The 22,304-nt window shown below is 32.8% G+C and overlaps 1 protein-coding gene across 4 annotated transcripts in view; it reads right to left on the reverse strand.

Annotated features, from left to right (window-relative positions):
• Positions 1-16,852: 16,852 nt before the first annotated feature.
• LOC147071158 (b(0,+)-type amino acid transporter 1-like) overlaps positions 16,853-22,304 on the reverse strand; it is a 36,341-nt gene continuing 30,889 nt past the window's right edge. For all 4 annotated transcript variants that reach the window (XM_085948387.1, XM_085948389.1, XM_085948388.1 and 1 more), the window contains exons 6-9: positions 20,922-21,149; positions 19,242-19,338; positions 18,174-18,492; positions 16,853-17,058 (exon numbers count right to left, since the gene is read on the reverse strand). In XM_085948387.1, coding sequence (XP_085804513.1) covers positions 16,991-17,058; positions 18,174-18,492; positions 19,242-19,338; positions 20,922-21,149 — 712 coding nt within the window. In that variant the 3' untranslated portion in view covers positions 16,853-16,990. The remainder of the gene's footprint in view (positions 17,059-18,173; positions 18,493-19,241; positions 19,339-20,921; positions 21,150-22,304) is intronic.

Below are 22,304 nucleotides of genomic sequence, written 5' to 3' on the forward strand. Positions count from 1 at the left end.
GTATTTTTTTCTCTTCAAACGCGTGCCGTGCAAAATCATCTCCCGTGCCACTGGTGGCACGCGTGCCATTGGTTCGCCACCACTAGGTAGGTAATCACCGAACTTATATATTTTACAAGATGGATAGGAATGTGAACATTATAGACATTCCGATATACCCACTGAATAGTAGTCAAACCCGAGGCCCTGTATACGCAAAGCTGCTCTATGGGCAGCGGAAAACCTATGTTATTCTCAATCTCTGTGTGATAAGATGGTGTCTTATTATAAGCTTCAATAATATTGTATTTATTTCTAATTATGTATGGCGTAGACCTCGTAAAGTGTGCCAGCTGCGCGCACTATGATCTCTACGTTCTACGCCTCTACGTAATTTATTCAGTGTGTCAAAACACACGGAGTCTACGTCCTACGCCATACTACGTCGTAGACCGTGGTACAGCGGAAATGATATTTTTAAATCAGGGATTATCGTTTTCTAAGATGATATAATTTAACTAGAAAATCATCTAGGACACAGATCAAGCATCTGACAAATACACATTGATTTGACACTTGTTTGTATCCAGTAAATGAACCTAATTTATTTATTTAGTGACTTACATACCTACAACCGTTTATCCTAAAATATGTATATTAGAAAATATCACCAAGCGTTCACAGTGGATAGTAGACAGTAAAAAAATGAGTGAATGGTGACCACACGCGACAGAAGTGAAACTATATATTTTGTTCTCCATTTTCACAATCTTCAAGTCGTCATCAAGTGTACAGGGAACCGTACATCATTATCCTATACTTGGGTTTTCCGCCTATCAGTGGCGAAAGGTGGAGGTTAAGTATTATATAATATGGTAAATAAACAGTCTATAGACTTCACCCTGGATCGAAATACATATCTTTCATTTTTTTCCGACCATGTCTGATCCTAATAGGATCATGGGCCTCCACAGAGTAGAGGTTTGTATTAACAGATTTTGTTTTTTACGAGAAATGAATGTCAGCTACTTGCTCAACCTATTAGGTCCATACCCTGACTCACACACAAATTGGAAAACAATATGTGTAACGCTTAAGCCGCGCGGCCACCGTGGGCGTTTTCATATTATACTTATTAAACAAAAGCCATGTGAATTTGATCCACCCACTGTATTTAAACTGGTAAACCATTGATCAAAACGCCAATGCCCTAACCTCTTTTTGACGGTGAGAGGCTGTACAAAACCAAAAAAAAATATAATATACATTTCCACCAGTGGTGAGGGATGGAATGGGCTGTTAAGCTCCGACATAAATAGTGCACACTAAATTTTTTCACTCGTTTATTTAACTAAAACTACAATTTACAGATGGTATTGGTTAGTTAAGCCCTGCCTAAACCAAATCATGTTAGTTTAGGTATACTATGGGAGATCCGACAAAAGAGTGCACACTTTTTGATACATTTTGTTTTCGTTGAATTAAGAATACGTTAAGCCCTGCCTGGAACAAACCATACTAGATAAAAAAATATTATTATAAGTAAGTATAAATATCCAAAAGTTGAATCAAGGTAAATGAGGTCAATTGAAAGGTTGCTGGTGGCTGGCCGTGTCCTAACGTGGACTTTTTTGTTTTTAGATTTTCGAATCGGTTATGACGGTTTTTCGTTACACACCAGCCCTAAACGGTTATTCTAAAAACTATTATGGAACAGCGTGATAAAATTCATATTATTAAGATCTTTCAATAGGACTTATAGAAATATTTAGAATAACGACGCAGATGATAATAGAAACAATTAGAAAATTTTTATTAATTTAATATACTTGCATAAAACCAAATTTGAGTGGGAAAATTTATATTCTGGCAACTCTCAATTCTAGGAAAACTCGCGTTAGTCAGAAATGAAACTAAATTGAATAAACAAAATGACTTTGTTATCAAGATTACACATTGGTGGTATCAAAATTGAATGTATGTAATGGAATGCAAACTCCTGCCTATTGATTGATTCGATTAATATTTTCGCGTAGTAATTATTGGTAGGTATATAATGAATCAGCAAAAGCTTCCCAAAAAGTTTTCGTACAAATACCTATATAATAAAAATTGTTTTGAAACTCATTCCATTTACGTGAGGGCGAATTTAGATAGAACTTGTTCTATAATTTCTTAATATAGGCTCTGTTTACTTCATTCGGTATATTCCCAACTGTTCTTTGTGCTCCCACCAAAGACGTGAAAAAAACCTTTTTGTAATAGAGATGGCCACGAGCGGCTCAAGCGTCGTGGGTCTGACAAGTATACATACTAGCTGAGCCAGCTGGCTCTCGCCAGTCTGTCTCGCTAGGTCTTGCAGACAGCTTTTCGTCATAGTGACTTGGTGTTGGATTTTAATATAATAATTGTAAAGTGTGTATAGACGGCGCCATAGTTTTCTCTTCGGGATGGATTTTCATTCACGTCAGACAGTTGAAAATTTAGCTGATTTGTCAGTTTTACGATCTGCATGTCGTCACTGCCAATACAAATTTGGAGTCATGTGCGTGTTCTATTCTGGAGTCTGGCCTTCTCAATATCGTCTGACACCATTTCAGGCTGCTAGGTTTAGCAGAACAGCTGGCAATCGCTGATTGCTACCGCTGTTATTTTAATTTTAATACGAGGGTGGGTCAATAAGTCCTTAGAAAAGCCGACAGGTGGCGCGACTAGTACTGTAAGCGGTTTGTTTTCATGCAGCGGCACTACCGATTCAGTATGCTGCGAAGTTTCAATCAGATTGGTCGGGTTGTTGTGTGTTTCTCGTACATTTAAAAAAAAATTTGCTTGTGGAAAATGGAAAAATGGAAAATGGAGAAAATTGAGTTTAGAGCTGTTATTAAACATTTTAATATAAAAGGGTTAACAGCAAAGGAAATAAAAAATGAGTTGGATTTAGTTCACGGCATATCTGCTCCTTCACTTGCAACTATTTATAACTGGTTAAATGAATTTAAACGTGGTCGTATATCAACAAAGGATGAACCACGCTCAGGACGTCCTGTAGAGGTGACTACACCAGAAATGATCAATAAAATCCACGATATGGTGTTAAGTGACCGAAGATTAAAGTTGAGTGAGATAATTGAGGTTACAGGGATCTCAAAAGGTAGCGTCATTTCTATTTTACATGACAAATTGGGCATGAAAAAAATTTCTGCAAGATGGGTGCCGCGTTTGCTCACAGTCGACAATAAACGCAATAGGGTGGTGGCCTCTAAAGCCCTGTTGTCGCTCATGCAACGCAATCCGGATGAATTTTTTCGTCGCTTTGTGACTGTAGATGAAACATGGATACACCACTATACTCCCGCGACGAAAGAACAGTCAAAGCAGTGGATTGCGAAAGGCGAACCATGTCCAAAGAAGGCGAAAACCGTAAAATCAGCTGGTAAGGTTATGGCTACTGTATTTTGGGATGCACGTGGAATTATTTTCGTTGACTATTTGGAAAAAGGAAAAACAATAACAGGGGATTATTATGCATCTTTATTGGACCAGCTAAAAAACAAAATTGAAGAAAAACGGCCTCATTTAAACAGGAAAAAAATCCTCTTTCATCAGGACAATGCCCGTGTTCACACATGTTTACGATCAATGGCTAAAATTGAAGTTCGAATTGGTCGACCACCCACCGTATTCGCCAGATTTAGCCCCCAGTGACTTTTTCCTTTTCCCAAACTTAAAAAAATGGCTAAGTGGACAACGTTTTTTTTTCAAATGAAGAAGTCATCGATCGGACAAATGCTTATTTTGAGGACCTTCCGAAAACTTATTTTTCTGACGGTTTAAAAAAAATTGAGAAACGTCTAACCAAGTGTATTGAGCTCCAAGGAGATTATGTTGAGAAATAAAAAAAAATACAACAATAAAAACTGTTTTAATGCTTTTTTCTAAGGAATTATTGACCCACCCTCGTACAATATATGTGTAGGTATGTGCATTTAAATATTATAAATAATTATACATCTCAATTGTGATTATCATAAATAGCGATCCAATATAACGCAAATATTAATCTCTTACGGGTCCCATTTACATAATAGAAAAAGGTTAGCAGCATAAAAAAAATATTTAAACATTATTTTGTTTCATTGGCTATAAAAAATAAATGCTTGGAGTCATAGAATAATATTTTAAAAATCATATTTTGATTTAAAAATTAACCTTAAACAATATAGTTTCCCGGTGCGGGACATTCATATCGACACAAATGTTGATAAATAATGAAGCAATACATATTATATCTGATAAGAATAGGAATTTATAAGACCTAAAGATGTGGAATCAGCTTAAAGAGGCCTTCATCCAGCAGTGGATTGATACAGGTTGATGACGATAATGACGATATAAATGGGTAGGTATATAAAATCACAAATTTAAAAAAATATTGCAGTTTATATGACCAAGAAGAGTAGAATTAGGTTGGGATAACTTTCATCCAGCAGTGGATTAATCTCGGTTGATGATGATAATGACGATATTATGAATGGGTAAATATAATATCAGCAATTTTGATAAATATAGCAATTCATATGACCGACAGAAATTCAAACAACTTAAGAGAGGCCTTCATCCAACGGTGGATTGATTCAGGCTCATAATGATAATGGAAATATAAATAGATATAATATAATATCACCGATTTTGATAAATACAGTAATTCAAATGACAGAAAGGAGTAGAATCAGGCTAGCGAGGTCTTTATTAAGCAGTGGATTGGTTCAGGTCGATGATGATGATGATGACAATATGAATATGTAGACGAATATAATATCTCCGATTTTGATAAATACACCAATTCATATGACAGAAAGGAGTAGAATCAAGCTAGGGAGGTCTTTATTGAGCAGTGGATTGGTTCAGGTCGATGATAATGATGATGACGATATGAATATGTAGATAAATATAATATCACCGATTTTGAGACATACAGCAATTCATATGACAGAAAGGAGTAGAATCAGGCTAGGGAGGTCTTTATTAAGCAGTGGATTAATCCTGGTTGATGATGATGATGATGATGATATGAATATGCTGATAAATATAATATCACCGATTTTTATAAACACAGGGATTCATATGACAGAACGGAGTAAAATCAGGCTAGGGAGGTCTTTATTATGCAGTGTATTGGTTCAGGTCGGTGTGATGATGATGATGATGATGACGATATGAATATGTAGATAAATATAATATAACCGATTTTGATAAATACAGAAATTCATATGACAAAAAGGAGTAGAATCAGTCTATGGAGGTCTTTATTAAGCATAGGATTGATCCTGGTTGATGATGATGATGTTAACAATATGAATTTGTAGATAAATATAGTATCACTGATTTTGATAAATACAGCAATTCATATGACAGAAAGGAGTAGATTCGGGCTAGGGAGGCCATTATCCAGCAGTGGATTGGTTCAAGTCGATGATGATAAGATGGATAGAAATATGTATAATATCACAAATTCATTAAACCAATAGTAGTAGAATCAGGTTGCGGAACTCTTCATCCAGCAGTGGATTGATCCTGGTTGATGATGATGATGATTATGATGACGATATGAATATGTAGATAAATAGCATTAGAAATTCAATACTGTCAAGAATACAATCAACGTAGAGAGGCCTTCATCCAGCAGTGGATTTATTGAGGCTCGTGATAATAATGGCATTATATATATAGATAGGTAGATAATAATATAATATCACTGATTTTGATAAATATAACAATTCATGTGTAAGTACGGAGTAGAATAAGGCTGAGGAGGCCTTCATCCAGCAGTGGATAGGATATGATGATGATAGGGATGATAAAAATAGGTAGATATTATGCAATATCACACATTTTAATAACTATAACAATTCGTATTAATTTCTTTCATTGTTTGCAATGCCAACTATATCGTGATCTATGAAAATTAGTAGCCTAGGTAATTATTCAATAAAAAAATAGTGTGTGAACAGCCACAAAGAAGTATTTAAAAAAAATCAATTTGGAATATCACGTTATCTATGATATGGCGGACAGTAGCGGACGCGCCTGTCAAATTTTTATTTACGTAGTGAATTGTACGAAGATTATGGTTTTTTCACCGGAAAAAAGTGCGCCAATGCCTACATTACGATATTTGAATAAAAATAATCGAATTCGTTTGTCAAATAAAGGATTAGAAGGTCTTAAGCGACGAAGACGTCATTCTGTGGGGCGTAAACAGTAAATATGGCGATTGTATACGGTGTGTAAGAAAATATCGGATATAAACGTCACGTACATGTAAAATCATGGAAAATTTCTGAAATGTGTTCAATTCAATCGGTAGATGAATCGGTTGCGCACATTTCGAAGTGAAGATGTAAAAATAACAATAAAATGTCGCTTAAATGAGCTGTTGGTGTATTTTCCAAAATCTCTTAGGATAATAATATATAGGAGATTGTTTTTCAATTTGTGTATGAGTCAGAGTATGGATTTAATAGGTTGAGCAAAAGTGGCTGATATCCATTTTTCGTAAAAACAAAATTTGTTAATACAAACCTCCACTCAGTGGAGTTCCATATTATGACATTATTAGAATCGGGGACATGGTCGAATAAAAGAAAAAAAACAGACATGGAGCCTAAACGTATGAGTGATGGCAAAAAAGGAGAACTGGGCATAGGTACTATACTAATTTTCATACAAACTCAATTATCAAAGGATTGTTTTGTTTATTTTTTCCATACAAAAAAAGTACTTACATCAAATCGAAATTGCCTTCAGCGATTTTTACAGCAAAATTAAGGCTCCATCTCAGAAAAGATTCAATATATTTGGATCATTGTGTATTTTATATCATGTTTCTTAATTTACTTTTACAACTTGTTCTTTTTTAACTTGTCATGTTGTGAACGTCTTGAATTAGACCATTGTAAAATAAATCTGCTTTTTTAATTAGTACCTACTTACTATAATAAACTATTTCTTTTATTCAACAAATAAGACACAAGATTTGAGAATGTAACATTATATATATTGAACATATATAATTTGAAAACATCTCATGCATATACCCTAATCTTGAGCCTTATTCGTTGATTAAAATAGTTTATTAAATTATTAGCAAGTCTAAGTACGTTATAAAACTAAATAATGGTGTAATCTGCGACATTGGTTACTAATTAAGGAATTAATTTAACCTGATCACCACCAGTGCCGAGTTAACTCGTCAAAGCTTGTATGTCACGTTAGGCCATGAAAGAGTGAACCCAGTGCGTTTTTGTAAACGTCATAACTTCTGAATAATCCGTTTGTGTATATTTTCTAAACAATATTTACCATGTTGGTGTGAAAATATTGATGATAAACTCGAGAAACATGTTAATTTGGCAAGTTTTCACAAATATTTATCATTATGTTCATATTTCATATTTTTTAAGGGATTTATTTTATTCCAAAAATTGCTGGCCTACAATATTGTCCACCTAATATAAATTGGCTGGCAGTGAAAAGGTATACAAAAACCAATAGCTAACATTATTAACGCAATTTGATAAGCATTTAATGCATGAACTACTAGTTTAAATCGTCGTAATTAAGTAGGATGCTTGTAGTTTAATTGAAAAAGAACACTGGTGCGAATCCAACGGTTATAGGTTCAAGTCCCGTTGGGTCTCGTATATTTTTTTTTGAGTGGGTCCTGTATGCACGAGATGTTTTCAAATTATGTATGTTTAGTACTTACTTCGTAATATCCAAAGATGTTGAATCATCTTCCAGATATAGCCATCTGTGGTTTCCCTATAAAAAATATCACTGAAGCATCGTAGAGTGCCATTAATTGTATGCAAAAAATCATTCCTAAAAACACTCCTCAATAATTTAAAGTTTATATAAAATTACATGTCCTAGAGATCATTTTTTCCCCTATTTTCATAAGTTTCGGTTCTAATATTTAATTACTTTGTAAAAGAAATAAAACAAAATATAATTTTTCAAACATCTTTATTCAATATGACAATATTTTGCAAAATAATAACAATATCACCTTTCTTTGATTGGATAAGTATTACCCCTGTATCAGCGTTGCTAGATATTTAGTTTACCAAATCGGGATTTAGGAGCAAAAAGCGGGACAACCTAAAAACACATAGTTCAATATTTCTAATGTTTATTTCTATAATATCAATCATAAATGACAAAAACTACAAAACTCTTTATCAAAATAATAATATTAATACTTTGGACGCGGAAGACGCACACGGCGCGTAATGACCAGGCGGCCGATCGATGTAATTAACGTGCATTTTAAAGGGGGCAATTAAAATCTCATTATCTCTTCAGCAGCGAACGCGTTAAACAATATTTTTTCCCGCCCTCGCCTATTTGTATTTAGCTGAAGAGTTTATTTCTGCTGCTGTATTGGTAAAATTTAGCACATTAGTAGGTATATCATGTTATATTGAACAAGTAATTCCAATTTCATCAACTCAATAGAACATCTGTTTCTTGCATCTGACTATTTTAAATTCATCTGAGAAAATACCCGTTTGGTACTGCAATTAGATGTCGGTATGCTTAAAATAAATGAAATTAGCTTTAAAATATTTTTAGTCTCTTTTTCCGGGAATAACTTGAGTAACTGATGTCATTTCTGTGCAGATGAGTCTCAATATTAGATTGATAGAATGTTTAAGCCTTATTTGTATTTGTTCAATAATCGTGAATTTAGCTGTCCTGCGCGGGACAATCTCTTTTTGCTTAAAAAGCGGGACGTCTGGCAACGCTGCTCTGTATAGACATGATTATGGTTTTTGTTAAGGTTTTAGCTTGGATTTGAATGGCTTTATGAAGTTCACAAACAAGTCCACTCCACTCGGCTAGCAACCCATTGGCTGCATACTGCGTAATACAAATTAATATGCTAACTAATGAACGGTCCCGATTATCATACAACATGTCAAAAACTATCTACATACATCATACATATACATCAAAAACCTATGCCAGAAAATTAAGCTAAAACCCTATTATATCATTATGGTAAATAAACAGTCTACAGTCCTTCACCCTGGATCCAAATATATATTCTATATTATACTCATTTAAAAAAACACATGTGAATTTGACCCACCCATTGTATTTAAACTGATAAACGTAAACCATTGATCAAAACGCTAATGCCCTAATCTCTTCTTGACGGTGAGAGGCTGTACAAAACCAAATATATATATATATACATATCTATAGGTAAATCGTTTTACAGTGGCACTATGGGTACAGCAAATACGGGTTGCAGTTGTAGTGGTATTGTTTGCTAGCATTGAAACAGGCATTGTCGTAAGCAATTCAATACACGCGCGAATTGCCTATGGTGCCACTGTAGAATGATTTACCTATACCAGTGGTGAGGGTTAGAGTAGGCTGTTGCCTACTGGCCGATGTAGCCGACATAAATAGTGCACACTAGAGGTGAGTTGGAAATACTGTCACCAGTTTGTGTACTCAAGTCTCCGATGAAACTACCCACACTCAGTATGTGTGGCCTAATAAACTTGTTCCAAAAAACTTTTCATGACATCATCGTGAGTCGCTCGCCAGTTGGTAGACTTTCACCACTATTGACATTAAATACAAGTAGGTATATTTTAATTTATTAGTCTATGCATTCGAATGTATGAACATAGGACAAAAATTTTTTGTTGCAGCATAGTGGTGAGATGACGCACAGGCTTGTGACTGCTCAAAACATGTTCAAAATTTAAAAAAAAAACACTTTTTGTTAACAAGAATATTATAACCTAACAGAAAAATAACTCATAAATTTAAAATGTGTTTACAACTTTATAATAAATGGGACATTTCGAAAAGCCGAGCACAGTGTATTTTTAGCGATTCTATTGAAGCCGATATTTAAAATACTAATATGGAATTGGTTTTTATTCCAGTTGAGTATGAGACTTATGTCGCATAAGCACGCCAAACGCTCTATATAGTATTCCAAATACTAGTAAGTATTTTGGAACAAGTTCCGATACTAAGTATTTTTTTATACTGGTAGTAAGTATACTTAGTTTTCAAAATCGACCAGTTTTCCCACCTCTAGTCCACACTAAACTTTGTCAGTCATACTTATTTATTTTCATTGAACTTCAAATACAATTTGCAGATGTTGCTGGTTAGTTTTTAAAATTCAATTAAACCCTGCCTAACTGAACCATAAAATGGTTTGAAAAAAAACTATTGAATATGATTAGACTGTCGATAGACTTCTGACATTTTGAAATAATATTCTTATTCATATACTATGTATGAATCTAAAATGTTCCTATCAATAATTATATAAATACGGGCAGTGACGTCCCGTGGGGGTAGGCAGGTTGAGCGTCGCTTGGGGGCGGCAGTTACTCGAAGGGCGGCAAATCGAGGAGAATCATTTAGTATAGAAATAGCTACTTAAACTTAGTAATAACGTAAATATCTTTCCATTAAAAAAATCAGCTCACTGGTTGGATTCGTTTCCAACCAACTTATTAATTAACATAAAAGGTTTAACAGGAATGTAATTTTTGTCGTATTCGCGATGTCTAGTTTACTTCCGTTGCGCTTCGACGTCCATGCTGACGAGAAACAACACGTGCACTGATGATACAAAATTCTGTATAAAAAATGGGGCGACATTTTGGCGGTGCCCAGGGGCGGCATTTTGTCTAGGGACGTCACTGAATACGGGTAACTTTAGTATCTGACCACCTTTATCAGGACAGTTGGATAAGATTCTAAAAAATTGAACATGTCCAGTAAATACGGGACGTCTGGTCACCCTATCTATCATTGGCGAAGGGTGAAGGTAGACTGTTAAGATCCGCTACAAATAGTGCACAATAAACTTTGTCAGTCATGCGTATTTGTCTATATTGAAATAAAACTACAATTTATAAATGGTGTTAGTTTTTGCAATTCAATTAAACATTAAACCATGTGGAAACCAAGCCATAATAGATAATAGTCAAAATATAGGTACTCATCCATCTATAAAATATCTAAAATTATGCAATTTAATCATACATAACTTTGGATATTTTATAGATAGAATAATTTTTTTTATCTATTATAGTTTGGTTTAGGCAGGGCTTAATGAATTTAAAAAAATGAACCAACAATATGTATTCTTAATCTAACGAAAACAAATATGTATGAATGAAAAAGTGTGCACAATTCTGTTGTATCGTCCGAAATAGACCAAAACTATCATGGTTTGGTTAAGGCAGGGTTTAATTGATTTTTAAAAAACTAAGCAACACCATCTTTAAATAATTGTAGTCTTAGTTCAATAAAAACAAATATGTATGACTAATAAAGTTTAATCTGCACTATTTATGGCGGATCTTCAGCCTACCTCCACCCTTTGCTACTGCTATCAATATATACACACTATATAACAATAAATACACAATAATATATCATTCCATTGCAGGTAAAACTTACTAAGCGACAGGTCAAATAAATTATTATGTAAACTTTTAAACAGACCACATTTCAGCGTGCTTCAATAGTTTTGGCATGAAACAAAATATAGTACAAGGCATGCCAAACAAGACAAAGATATACAATAGGCACATGTAAGACACTTGACGATAGCAATCATAAACAATAATCACATTACTCCTGCCTGCTTCTATGTATGGGAAGATATCGCATCTATACATATTCACGGTTAAGTGGTTTCACTATAACTACTGTTACTATCATTATAATATATCAATGTTGAGTTGATCTTTTATTGAAATTCTGAGTGATTGACCAAAGTAGACCCAGTTTGATTTTATTTGAAATTGTTGCATTTTTAACAAGATGCGCTTTGTCTCTGCCGAAACAGTACCATACATAAATAAGCGCTTTGTGGCTGAAAAGAGATCAGTGGCTATTCTCTTATGTTAGCAAGGAGCTGATAAAAATTTTTACTTACAAGAGGCTTGTTTTGTTGTCGAGCCTTGCCAATAAGTTAAAAATCACTTCTATAACTGTGTATAATTACCATATTATAATATTGTGCTTTGATGTAAATTAATGTCACAAAATTAATGTTGTTTGGTCAGACCGACCGCAAAAGTGCCAATTATCAATTACCTAACCCCTGAATCGTTATCATGTCCAGTTTCCTAGCATTCTCCGTGGTACCATAAGCTCCAGATTAAACTACATATTTGACACTTTCATTTTTATATAGTCGCATGAGTAAGGGGAAAAAAGCTGCACTTATTGAGGAGAGCACCAAAATTGGCAAGTATACATCATGTCCACACCCATCTTCAATGTTTAGGAAGGAAGCCACCTGAAATTCATCTCCCAACAAAATGGCGGCCATGTTTCCTAAATTACCCCCCATAAAATTCAAATTATTTTAATATTTGCAAGTTGGATATCAAATTAAATGTTTTTTGGAATTTTTAATCAAAAATAAGGCTCTAAAATATTGTCAGCTGAATGCAGAACTATTCTAAGTTACATTTGAAATTTTTCAAGAGAGTTTTTTGATTATTGATTAGAAAATCGGTGCATACACTTGTCTATATAAATAATAAATAACTGAAGTAGGCTGTTTCAAAAAAATCTTCTGCAAAATATTTCAAATGTGAGTTAGAATAGTTCTGCATTCAGCTGGCAATATAGTTGGAAGTCATTAGGTCGAGCTATCCAAGATGGCGACCAAAATGGCCATCGTATAAATATTATAATGGTGTTTTTTTTAACATAATCTACTTGGGTTGTAACTTAAAAAGGATGCTTTTTTCCCCCTAAACATAAATATGTAGTACATATTAATTAAACTAAGAATTGGTTTAAATGTTACCTTATATTATTAATATTATAAAAGGAACATTTTGAAAAAGTTGTGTTTTATAAAAATATACTATTTTTATAATAAAATGGAATGGCATTAAAATTTGGACTCGTCTTAAACTTACAAACGATAATGTAACGATAATAATTAAACAATAATAATATATAAACATCAAAAATAGTTAACTTTTTCTGAATATTCAATTCCTATAAACTATAACTTATTCAGTACAATTTTCATTACGTGTTAATAAAGCCATTTTGTTGCCAGTATACCTACATACAAAAACAGTAGATATTTCAAGTAGTGTACTATATAATAAGGAACAAAAATAATTATCTCTTATATGGATAACTAATGAAAATCATCAACGCATCTGGAAGATAATATAATGCCATGCAAACCCAAAAAATTAATTGCACAGGCAATTGCAATGTGCAGTCGATGATTAATAAGCTCAATCAATAAACCATTACATTACATTGAAAAAAGTTAATATTCACAACGACATTACGAAATAATAGTTTTGAATTCAACCACTTTTTTACCACAATAGAGTTTACAGTCAATTAAATGAGTTACATCAATGGATTTTTCTTTTTAACCATTCCTGAATAATTCAACAATCAAACAAACAAATTGGTAAAAAATTCTTGAAATTAAAATCTGAACTGTCAATTATATGGAACATTCCATTTTTTTTAACGAATACCTTATTCTCCTGTTTATTGACTGATTATCATAGTATGTATTTGTTTGGAAACATAAAAACAAAATAGCATCTATTCTTAGCTGTTCAAATTTTATTATTTTGAAAAGAAGCCATCTTTCTATTTATTCACATTTAATGAGTGTATTAATTACTAGTAGGTAATTATTTTTGACCAATCTAAAAAAAATGGTTTTTTTTTATTCATTTATTTGATAAAAATACATCAATAATATGTTTTTATATTACTTTTTATAGAATTCTAGATTATTTTGAAGCAAAAAATTGAGTTGGTACACAAAAATAAAAGAAAACAAATTAATCAGTTTTTGAATATTGCAATTTTGTTCCTTACATAGAGTAATTGAATTAATTAGTATCAATACAATGTTTATCAATGATCACAATAAAGTTGCTTAACATCGATATCGACCATGTACAGACCTACAAAATTATCTAAAGAATGGGATGGGGGAGCCACTGCGAATGAAATTTTCAAAATGGCATCCTACGGTAGTTCGTAGTTACATTTGTGGCCATTCTACAGATAAGTTTGTAGGTCTGTAGGTAAATTTATGATCGATCGGAGAGTTGCACAAAAGAATATCTCATTTAACAAGAGACAGGTATGTGGACTGCTTATATTAAATTAGAAAACACCTGTATAATATATAACAATACCTGTAATAATAATATCCATTTCAAAAACAACCTAATATAATATTATAAATACCTATATAAAAACAATGTAGGTTAATTCCTCAAAATGGCAGCGGCAAAGGGTGAAGGTAGGCTGTCAAGATCTGACATAAATAGTGTATTGCTTAACTTTGTCAAATGTATTTATTTTGTTTTCATTGAACTATGACTACAGTGTGTATTATAATAGTGTTCGTTGATTTTTAAAATTCAATTAAACTTTGCCTAATCCAAGCCTTAGTAGATAATAGTCAAAAAATCATCGTTTATCTATAAAATATTTAAAATTATGCCACTGAAACATCCATTATTTTAGTTATTTTATAGATAGAAGAATATTTTTTATCTATTATAGTTTCGTTTAGGCAGGCCTAATGAATTTATGAAATGAACCAACAATATTTGTAATTTGTATCCTTAATCGAACGAAAACAAATAAGTATGAATGAAAAAGGGTGCACAATCTTGTCATATCCGCCAAAATATAGCAAAACTAGTATGATTTGGTTTAGGCAGGGTTCAATTGATTTTTAAAAACTAACTAATACCATCTGTAAATTGTAGTCTTAGTTCAATAAAAACAAATACTTATAACTAACAAAGTTTAATGTGCACTATTTATGACGGATTTTAACAGCATACCTCCACCCTTCGCTACTGCGAAATGGTGAGTGTTCCCGCCAGAGTTACCACAAACGAAACTGGATATTTGAATGACAATAGCTAGAAGATACGATGAGTAAATTATAAGCACTCGAGATTTTGGTAAATATAGTCGCTGTTGGAAGTAAAAAACTCTCAAATTTGAGATATATGAACGACATATTGTTCATAGCCAACTGAATTTATGGCTATCTTGCTACATCGTGTTGTGATTTAATCTAAAGATAAACATATTCAAAACAAAACTGATGTTCAAAGAACGTAATAATACAATACAGCAACCCAGTCTCTTTCTGAAAGACATAGAGGTGGTCTGTGAATGTATGAGGAAAAGGAAAATAACAATCGCAAAAAATGCTATGTCAAAACTGTGACCAATTTAGAAGACCTGTCCTATCTGATATCTCTTGAATATTATATGCCTCCGATTAAGCAAAGAGAGGCAACACACATATGAAATGTTGTGTTGGAGGTGGATGCTGAGAGTCTCATGGACGGCTAAACGGACGAATGAGTCAATCGTCAATAAAACTCAAAATTCGAGACAGGCTTAGTTTGCTTGCGCCAGATTCTCCAATTTTTCGATCATATAGCTCACAGGAAGGACAATAACAAGGAAAATATCTCGTGGTATCTGGTAAAGATATATCACAGGTTTTACACATACTTGAAAATGCCGAGAGAGGTTGATCCTTCAGACGGCCAAATCGTCCAGGTAAAACCTCAGTCATTAGGTCCCGATAAACAAAAAGAGGCTGAATAAACTATGAAATTCATGCAAACTGTCCGATTTCACAGTTCTACTCAGTCAAGATTTTTATGATAGAATTTTTTTTATAAAAAAATATATACTTACTTATATACATATAAATATTTTTTTAACACTACAACTGGCCTAGAGGCCCAACGAAAGTAGTGTATTTAGTAATAGAAGTGAAACATTCACAAACACCCAGGCTTTGAGAAAATCACATAAATATATTGTGTCCTCACCGGAATCGAACCCGGAGCTCCCGGACAAAAGGCCAGCGCCTTACGCACTCCACCAAGAACCCAAGGTTGCTCCAACTTTGCTCACCATAAACATAGAAATAATGGTTACGATATAACACCAAAAAATCACCTGTTACAATAGCAACATATGAGATAGAAAATAAACTAGGCTACGTAAACAGAAATTATGTGAAATATCATGGATATACTATATTGTGGGTTGCTGCCAAAAGTTGGTATGTCGATAATTTAGGTATTTAGCGGATTATGTGTCTATATATAAATATGTACTTATGCTAGAAAAAAAATTCAAGATCATCCAATATATTATAGAACATAGACATAAAGTAGAAAGAAATTAGCATTGTGCCTCATTTTAGAGGGCATGTCAAACTTTCAAATTGCATTTACTCCATAATATGATTCAGAGAGTTATCAACTTTTGACAGTAATCCCACGATACTAAAAAACCAAGGTTAACACAAAAAAAAAATTTTTTTTTGAATTTTTGCCTCTTAGGTGATGTCTTGATCTGGAAAGGTTTTAAATGTCTTTAAACGACTTTAAACAAAAAATATTTAAAATTTTCTATAAGTTTCATAAAAACAAAAATTTACCAATAAAAATAATATATTGGTAACAAAATAATTATTAGACTAGAAAATAATGCTCGCCATAAATTGGTATGTCTATACACGGCCTAAATTAGACATAACAACACGTCATATTATAACATAAATGGTACTAAACCAAAGGGCATAAGTAACATTTGGGCATGGAGTTTTAGAATGTTATCATCTTGCGTCCCAAAAGTTCACAACAATTTTGGTACGGTTGTTAGTACCTAATACCAATAAAACTTTTCATATAGTCAAAATTCGTCTCTTATGCTTTTTTAGCTTAGCACTCTTAACATTTTATTCGCAAAAAAAAACTGTAGATAACCTGTATCGCCATATTTTATTGACTAAAATTATTTAAACATCCCAGTTCACACACACACACTTAAAAATATTACTACACAGTCAAATTCAATAAATTGTTTTCGAAATTAATTAATTAATGATTTAATTAATTAATTAGTCTTCGGTCTGTTTTCCGGGTGGCACCACTTCGAAGAATACTTGTATTGTGTATGTCAATTTATCTGAAATGAAAAAGATATTACAAATATTAAAATATTGATAAATTGAATCTTAAGGGCAGGCGTGCTCAGTGTAGGTCAAAATGGAGCTTTTATTGTAGTTTCAAAGCATGATCCTGGACATTCCTTAAACGTTGTAGATAATCTTTTTATATAATTTTGAAGCCTTATTATCCTTTATATTTATTTTAAACATTCAATGACTGCATAAAGTATTTTTATTACATAAAATAGTATTCTTTTAAACCTCTCGCTCTAATGTTTTAGAATATAGTCATATTTCAGTACATGCATGTGCAATGGTGTTAAGATTTTTTTCATTTATTAATTTTTAAACGCATTTATAAAACCATTAGTATAATTTATGTCGACATTATTATAGTGAAATATTTACGATAAAAAATTATAGTGATTAACATCGTACGAATAATGATTGCTTTATAATAATTATTGACCTAAGAATAAGGTAGTGTTTTTTTGAAATATGCCATTTCTTTTGGCATTCCCCAGTGGTTAAGCTACAACATACGGCCGTAGCCATAAATTGACAAACTAAAACTGAAGTAGGGAGTAAGATCATGTTAACGCGCGTGTTTGAACATGTACCTAACCGAATTTTTTTTTTTTTTTTAAACGGTAATACAACCGTCCACAATTTAAATATTAGTAGGAGACTACGTTTTAGTGCATCAGGCATTTTTGTCTATCGTTTTTCATCTTAAAACTAGAACAATACCTGCCAAAAGTTGGTAAGTAGATAATTTAGGAATTTAGAGAATATTTCTATAAGGAAATCGGTTCTCCAGGGAATAGATTGTTTCATCCACCCTGGTAAGCCGAGAATCGTTGAGGCTATTGGTACCAAAGTCGGTTACCTGCATATACATTTTGATGATTCTAATTCTCTATTTTACGCAGTTTTCCATCATGTGTAAGTTCATTAGTATCAAATACAATTTCTTTTTCTAATAAAATTTAAAACGGAGTTTGGTTACAAAGTCGGTTATATTTATCAATCGCATGGCTAAAACTGTGAAGAATCACGATCAAGTGTAATAATGCAAAAAGTTTAAATGGACCCTTATGGTAAAGTTACGGTCGAAACTTTATTGTCTTACCCATAAATCGGGGCCTTCTCTTGTAGTATATGAAATATGTGTAGACCGCCACACCGATCAATATGAACACAATGGCGAACAGGTACTTGACGGACGGATCGCGGATGATGGGAACCACTGCGAGAAAGACGGAGAGGGCGAGAATGAACCACGGGATGACGGTGGGCACCCGGTAGGGGCGGGGAAGCTCAGGGCGGGTTCTGCGCATCACCAGGAGAGCCACCATGGCGCCTCCGTAGAAGATCCAGATCAAGAACGAGGCAAAGTTGATGAGCTCTATTATATCGCCGGAGAAGATGAAGAGGAAAGCGATAATACCCTGTAAACAATTGTGAAATATTAACACCTGTGTTTGTTCAGTTACATATAGTATATATTTATATATAGAGAAAAATATTTTCCTATTATGGTTTGGTTAGGTAGGGCTTAATGAATTTAAAAAAATTAACCAACGCCATCTATAATATGTTCTTAATTCAGTGGGAAAAAAAGTATGACTAAAATGGTGTGTACTCTTTTTGTGGGATTGCCCATAGCATACCTAAACTACTGTGGCTTGGTGAGGCAGGGTTTAATTGAGTTTTTCCTCGGTACGTCAGACAGTCGAAAAATAATATTTGGGAAATTTTGTCACGCGTACGTAAAAAGGTTCACTAACCCTGACCTATACCATACAATATCCAAAAGCATGCCATTGAACCATACATAGGTAATATTAATTATTTTATTGATAGAAGAATATTTTTTATCGATTATGGTTTGGTTGGGCAGGGTTGAATTGAATTCTAAAAACTAACCAGCACCATCTGCAATTTGTGTTCTTAGTTCAATGAAATCAAATAATTATGACTGACAAAAGTTTAGTGCGCACTATTAATGTCGGATCTTAACAGCCTATCTCCATCCCTCGCCAATAATGTCGATCCATAGCTCAGTATGCATTGAGATGAATCGTTATAGTAAATTAATATCTATAGTATGTTGGACATTCATTTGGAATTCAAAGGTTTTATTGCAATAAAACTATTTGACAATCCTGCTTAATTATAGATAAGGGGATTTGCAAACCTGGAAAGCCACTGCGGGAGCCGGGGTATATTTTCTTACGTGCACATAAGAGAATGATTCAATGGTGTGACCGCCTTGTCCAGCAACATAACACAGCCTGAAAAGCAGATTAAAGATATTGAGAATCATGATGGACGTATTTCACCGAGATTGGATTTAATCAACTGTAATATTGTTTTCTTTTATTTGGTCACTAAACAAACAATCATTCTTTATAAAAAAAATTATACAGTGAAAGCTCGATTTTACATTCTTAAAGGGACTGACAAAAAAATCGGTGTGTGTACCTACTTATGTATGCGCGTTAGAAGTTATACTTCTTTGGCGTAACAAAGCTTGTGATAAACTAGATTCTTTGACTAGCTCTTAATCATCTTGTTAAATTACACACTCAAGAAAAAGGATCGCTTATTGGAATGCCGTTGGTTTATTTCTATACACTTTAACTTATATTACTAAATTATATAATGGTTTCTCGTTGGTGTATTTTTAAAGTAGCAAATGTCAATCTGACGTTTAATCGTTTGTTTACATAAGAAATTGCAAATGGTTGACAATAATAAATTCGCTGCCTAGGCAACGGAACAATTCGAAACTATAATATTATATTGAATAATCGTCACGATTGCAGTATCATACTGTGGCGTAAAGGTAGTCCATTCGGCTGATAACTGAAAAATCGGTGGTTCGAATCCAAGCGAGTGCGTTTTTTTTCATGTAAAAAAATAAATTATGTTTTACATGTCACACGCCAAAAATACACTCTGATCTGATATCCCAAATGCGCCAAAAGAAGTATAACTTCAAAACCATAAATAAAAGGAAAACAAAACAACTAACTTAAACAGTTGCGTTATGTAATCTTGGTCTCCTCTGATGTTGTTATCTATAAATAGTACGCACACATGTGTCTGGAATTTATTTCAATGATGTCATGAATTGAATTGAATGTGTTCAAATAAATTGAATTTTCAATTTTAATAGGTAATTTTGACGTAAATTGCGGGAAAATATAATGTAAAACCGGCCATCATAGCCAAGAATTTTGAACCAACCAACCAATGACAGGAATTGGTTTGCATTCTGTGCATATTGATACCATATTTCAAAAGGAAAACAACTTTAAAAACCTTGTTCCAAGATAATAGCGTTTGAATTTTTTGCAGAAATTCTTATTTTAATTTTAAAAACTTGATTTTGAGGAAAATGTTTTTTTTTAATATTTAGTTTAGTGAAATTCAATAATGAACAAAGAAATTTTATAATTTAATAAGGAATTAACGAAGAAATTCCAGTATATAATTGAATTAATGATTAATCTCAGAAACGGTTTTTCGATTTTATGACACATTGAAGAAGTTTTTGACTTTTTTTTGCTGAATTGTAAAGAGAAGACCTTCCTACATTGAATGGCATTATTAACTTAAAACCTTGTAATTTTGAAATGGGGTATCGAATATTCACTTCAACATGTCAGACACTAAAATAGCGAAATTTCGACTAATATGTATAATTTACGCGACAATCAAAATCAATTAAGTATATCCATTTTTTTCTTCCATAACATACTTACCTACGTTAAATTTTTTATCATAATAATAATTTTTTTTATTAACCGCCTTGAACCTTAAATCAGTTTTATATAATTTGTATTATTAAAGAAATAAGCAATTAACTCACCTTGTAACACCGAATTGTAAGCTCATTGCGCATCCAAAAGTAGCGATGGCAACACCGATAGGAATGAGAAATTTGAAATGTCCCAAAGCTTTGTCTCCAAATGTGACTGCAACAGCAGTTGCTGACACCATCTCTGGTATGCTAAGTACCGTCATATATGCTATGTTCATGAACACATACAGTGCCATGATTAAGGGTACAGCAATTAAAATGCTGCGAGGAATGTTCCTGTAATCAGAAGGGAATTCGATGAGTTAATTATTTGAGAATCTACTAAAATATTATAATTTTTAATACACTAATGCCCAGCTTTACGACTCGGATATATTCCTGTAAAATGATACGCCATATTATAATGAATAATTTATTGCCATAAAAATCCATTTAATTTTCATGAATATCAAAATCTCATAGTTTTCTATGGTAATTAATTTTATTCATTTGAAATTCGTATTTTCCGTTACAAAAAATGAGTGTGTTCATTTTTGACAAATGACGTTAACTATTGTCAGTCAAGTAGTTTTTGTCACATCATTATTGTCAAATTTAATGATGCATCATTCTGAATCTGCTTCAAATATTTTCATTTCAAATTGTTTACATGCCCAATTTGTTTATGCATAATATACATACCTACTTATCTTTTTCTCAATGTCAAAAATATATAGACAGTTCCAAGCCAAAAGCGCGTTAGTGACAAATCGCGACTATTCAGGAGAGCAAAGAGTGAAAAAATTTCATTGCGAACAACTTCATTTCTTTACAACTTCTTTCTTAGTATTGGAGTTTTTTTCATTCATTTATGGTTGAATAATATTATTTTGGAGTATGTAGTGTTAATTTGTTTATTTATTTTCAATTACAAATTTCATTAAGAAAACACCGAATTGTATTTTATCCTCCATTATTTTGTTCATGTTTTTGTTTGTCTTTCTGTTATGTTTATTTGTTTATTATAATTATTTAAATTTTGGTACGTTACGTTAGCGGTAGGTACATTAATTCTTATTGGCTTTCTATAGGGTTATCACTTATGCCCAAATTGGAAAATCATAACTCTATTTGCAATCATCTATGAAGAACGCCCTTTCGCCAGTCTCTGGATATTTTTTTTGTAAATGTTTTAATAATAAATATTTAACTCAAAATCACGATAACGTTACTTACGCCCTTTTGGCTTGGAGCAGTCAATATCGAAAAGTACTTAGTTTTTTGGCTGTATGTATTTCCAAAAAAGTGCACCATATTTAAAAAAGGCCTTCATGGTGAAAACCATATAACAAGCAGCCGTATAGTCCACATATTCATTAACTTAACTTTACTAAGAACAGGTTTTATATACACAACAATATCAGTTTACAAATAGGATGCTGGGTAGATGAG

Source organism: Rhyacophila brunnea, unplaced genomic scaffold, assembly GCF_057557595.1.
Source record: "Rhyacophila brunnea isolate RB1 unplaced genomic scaffold, BYU_Rbru_1.0 scaffold_20, whole genome shotgun sequence".
Lineage (NCBI taxonomy): Eukaryota > Metazoa > Arthropoda > Insecta > Trichoptera > Rhyacophilidae > Rhyacophila > Rhyacophila brunnea.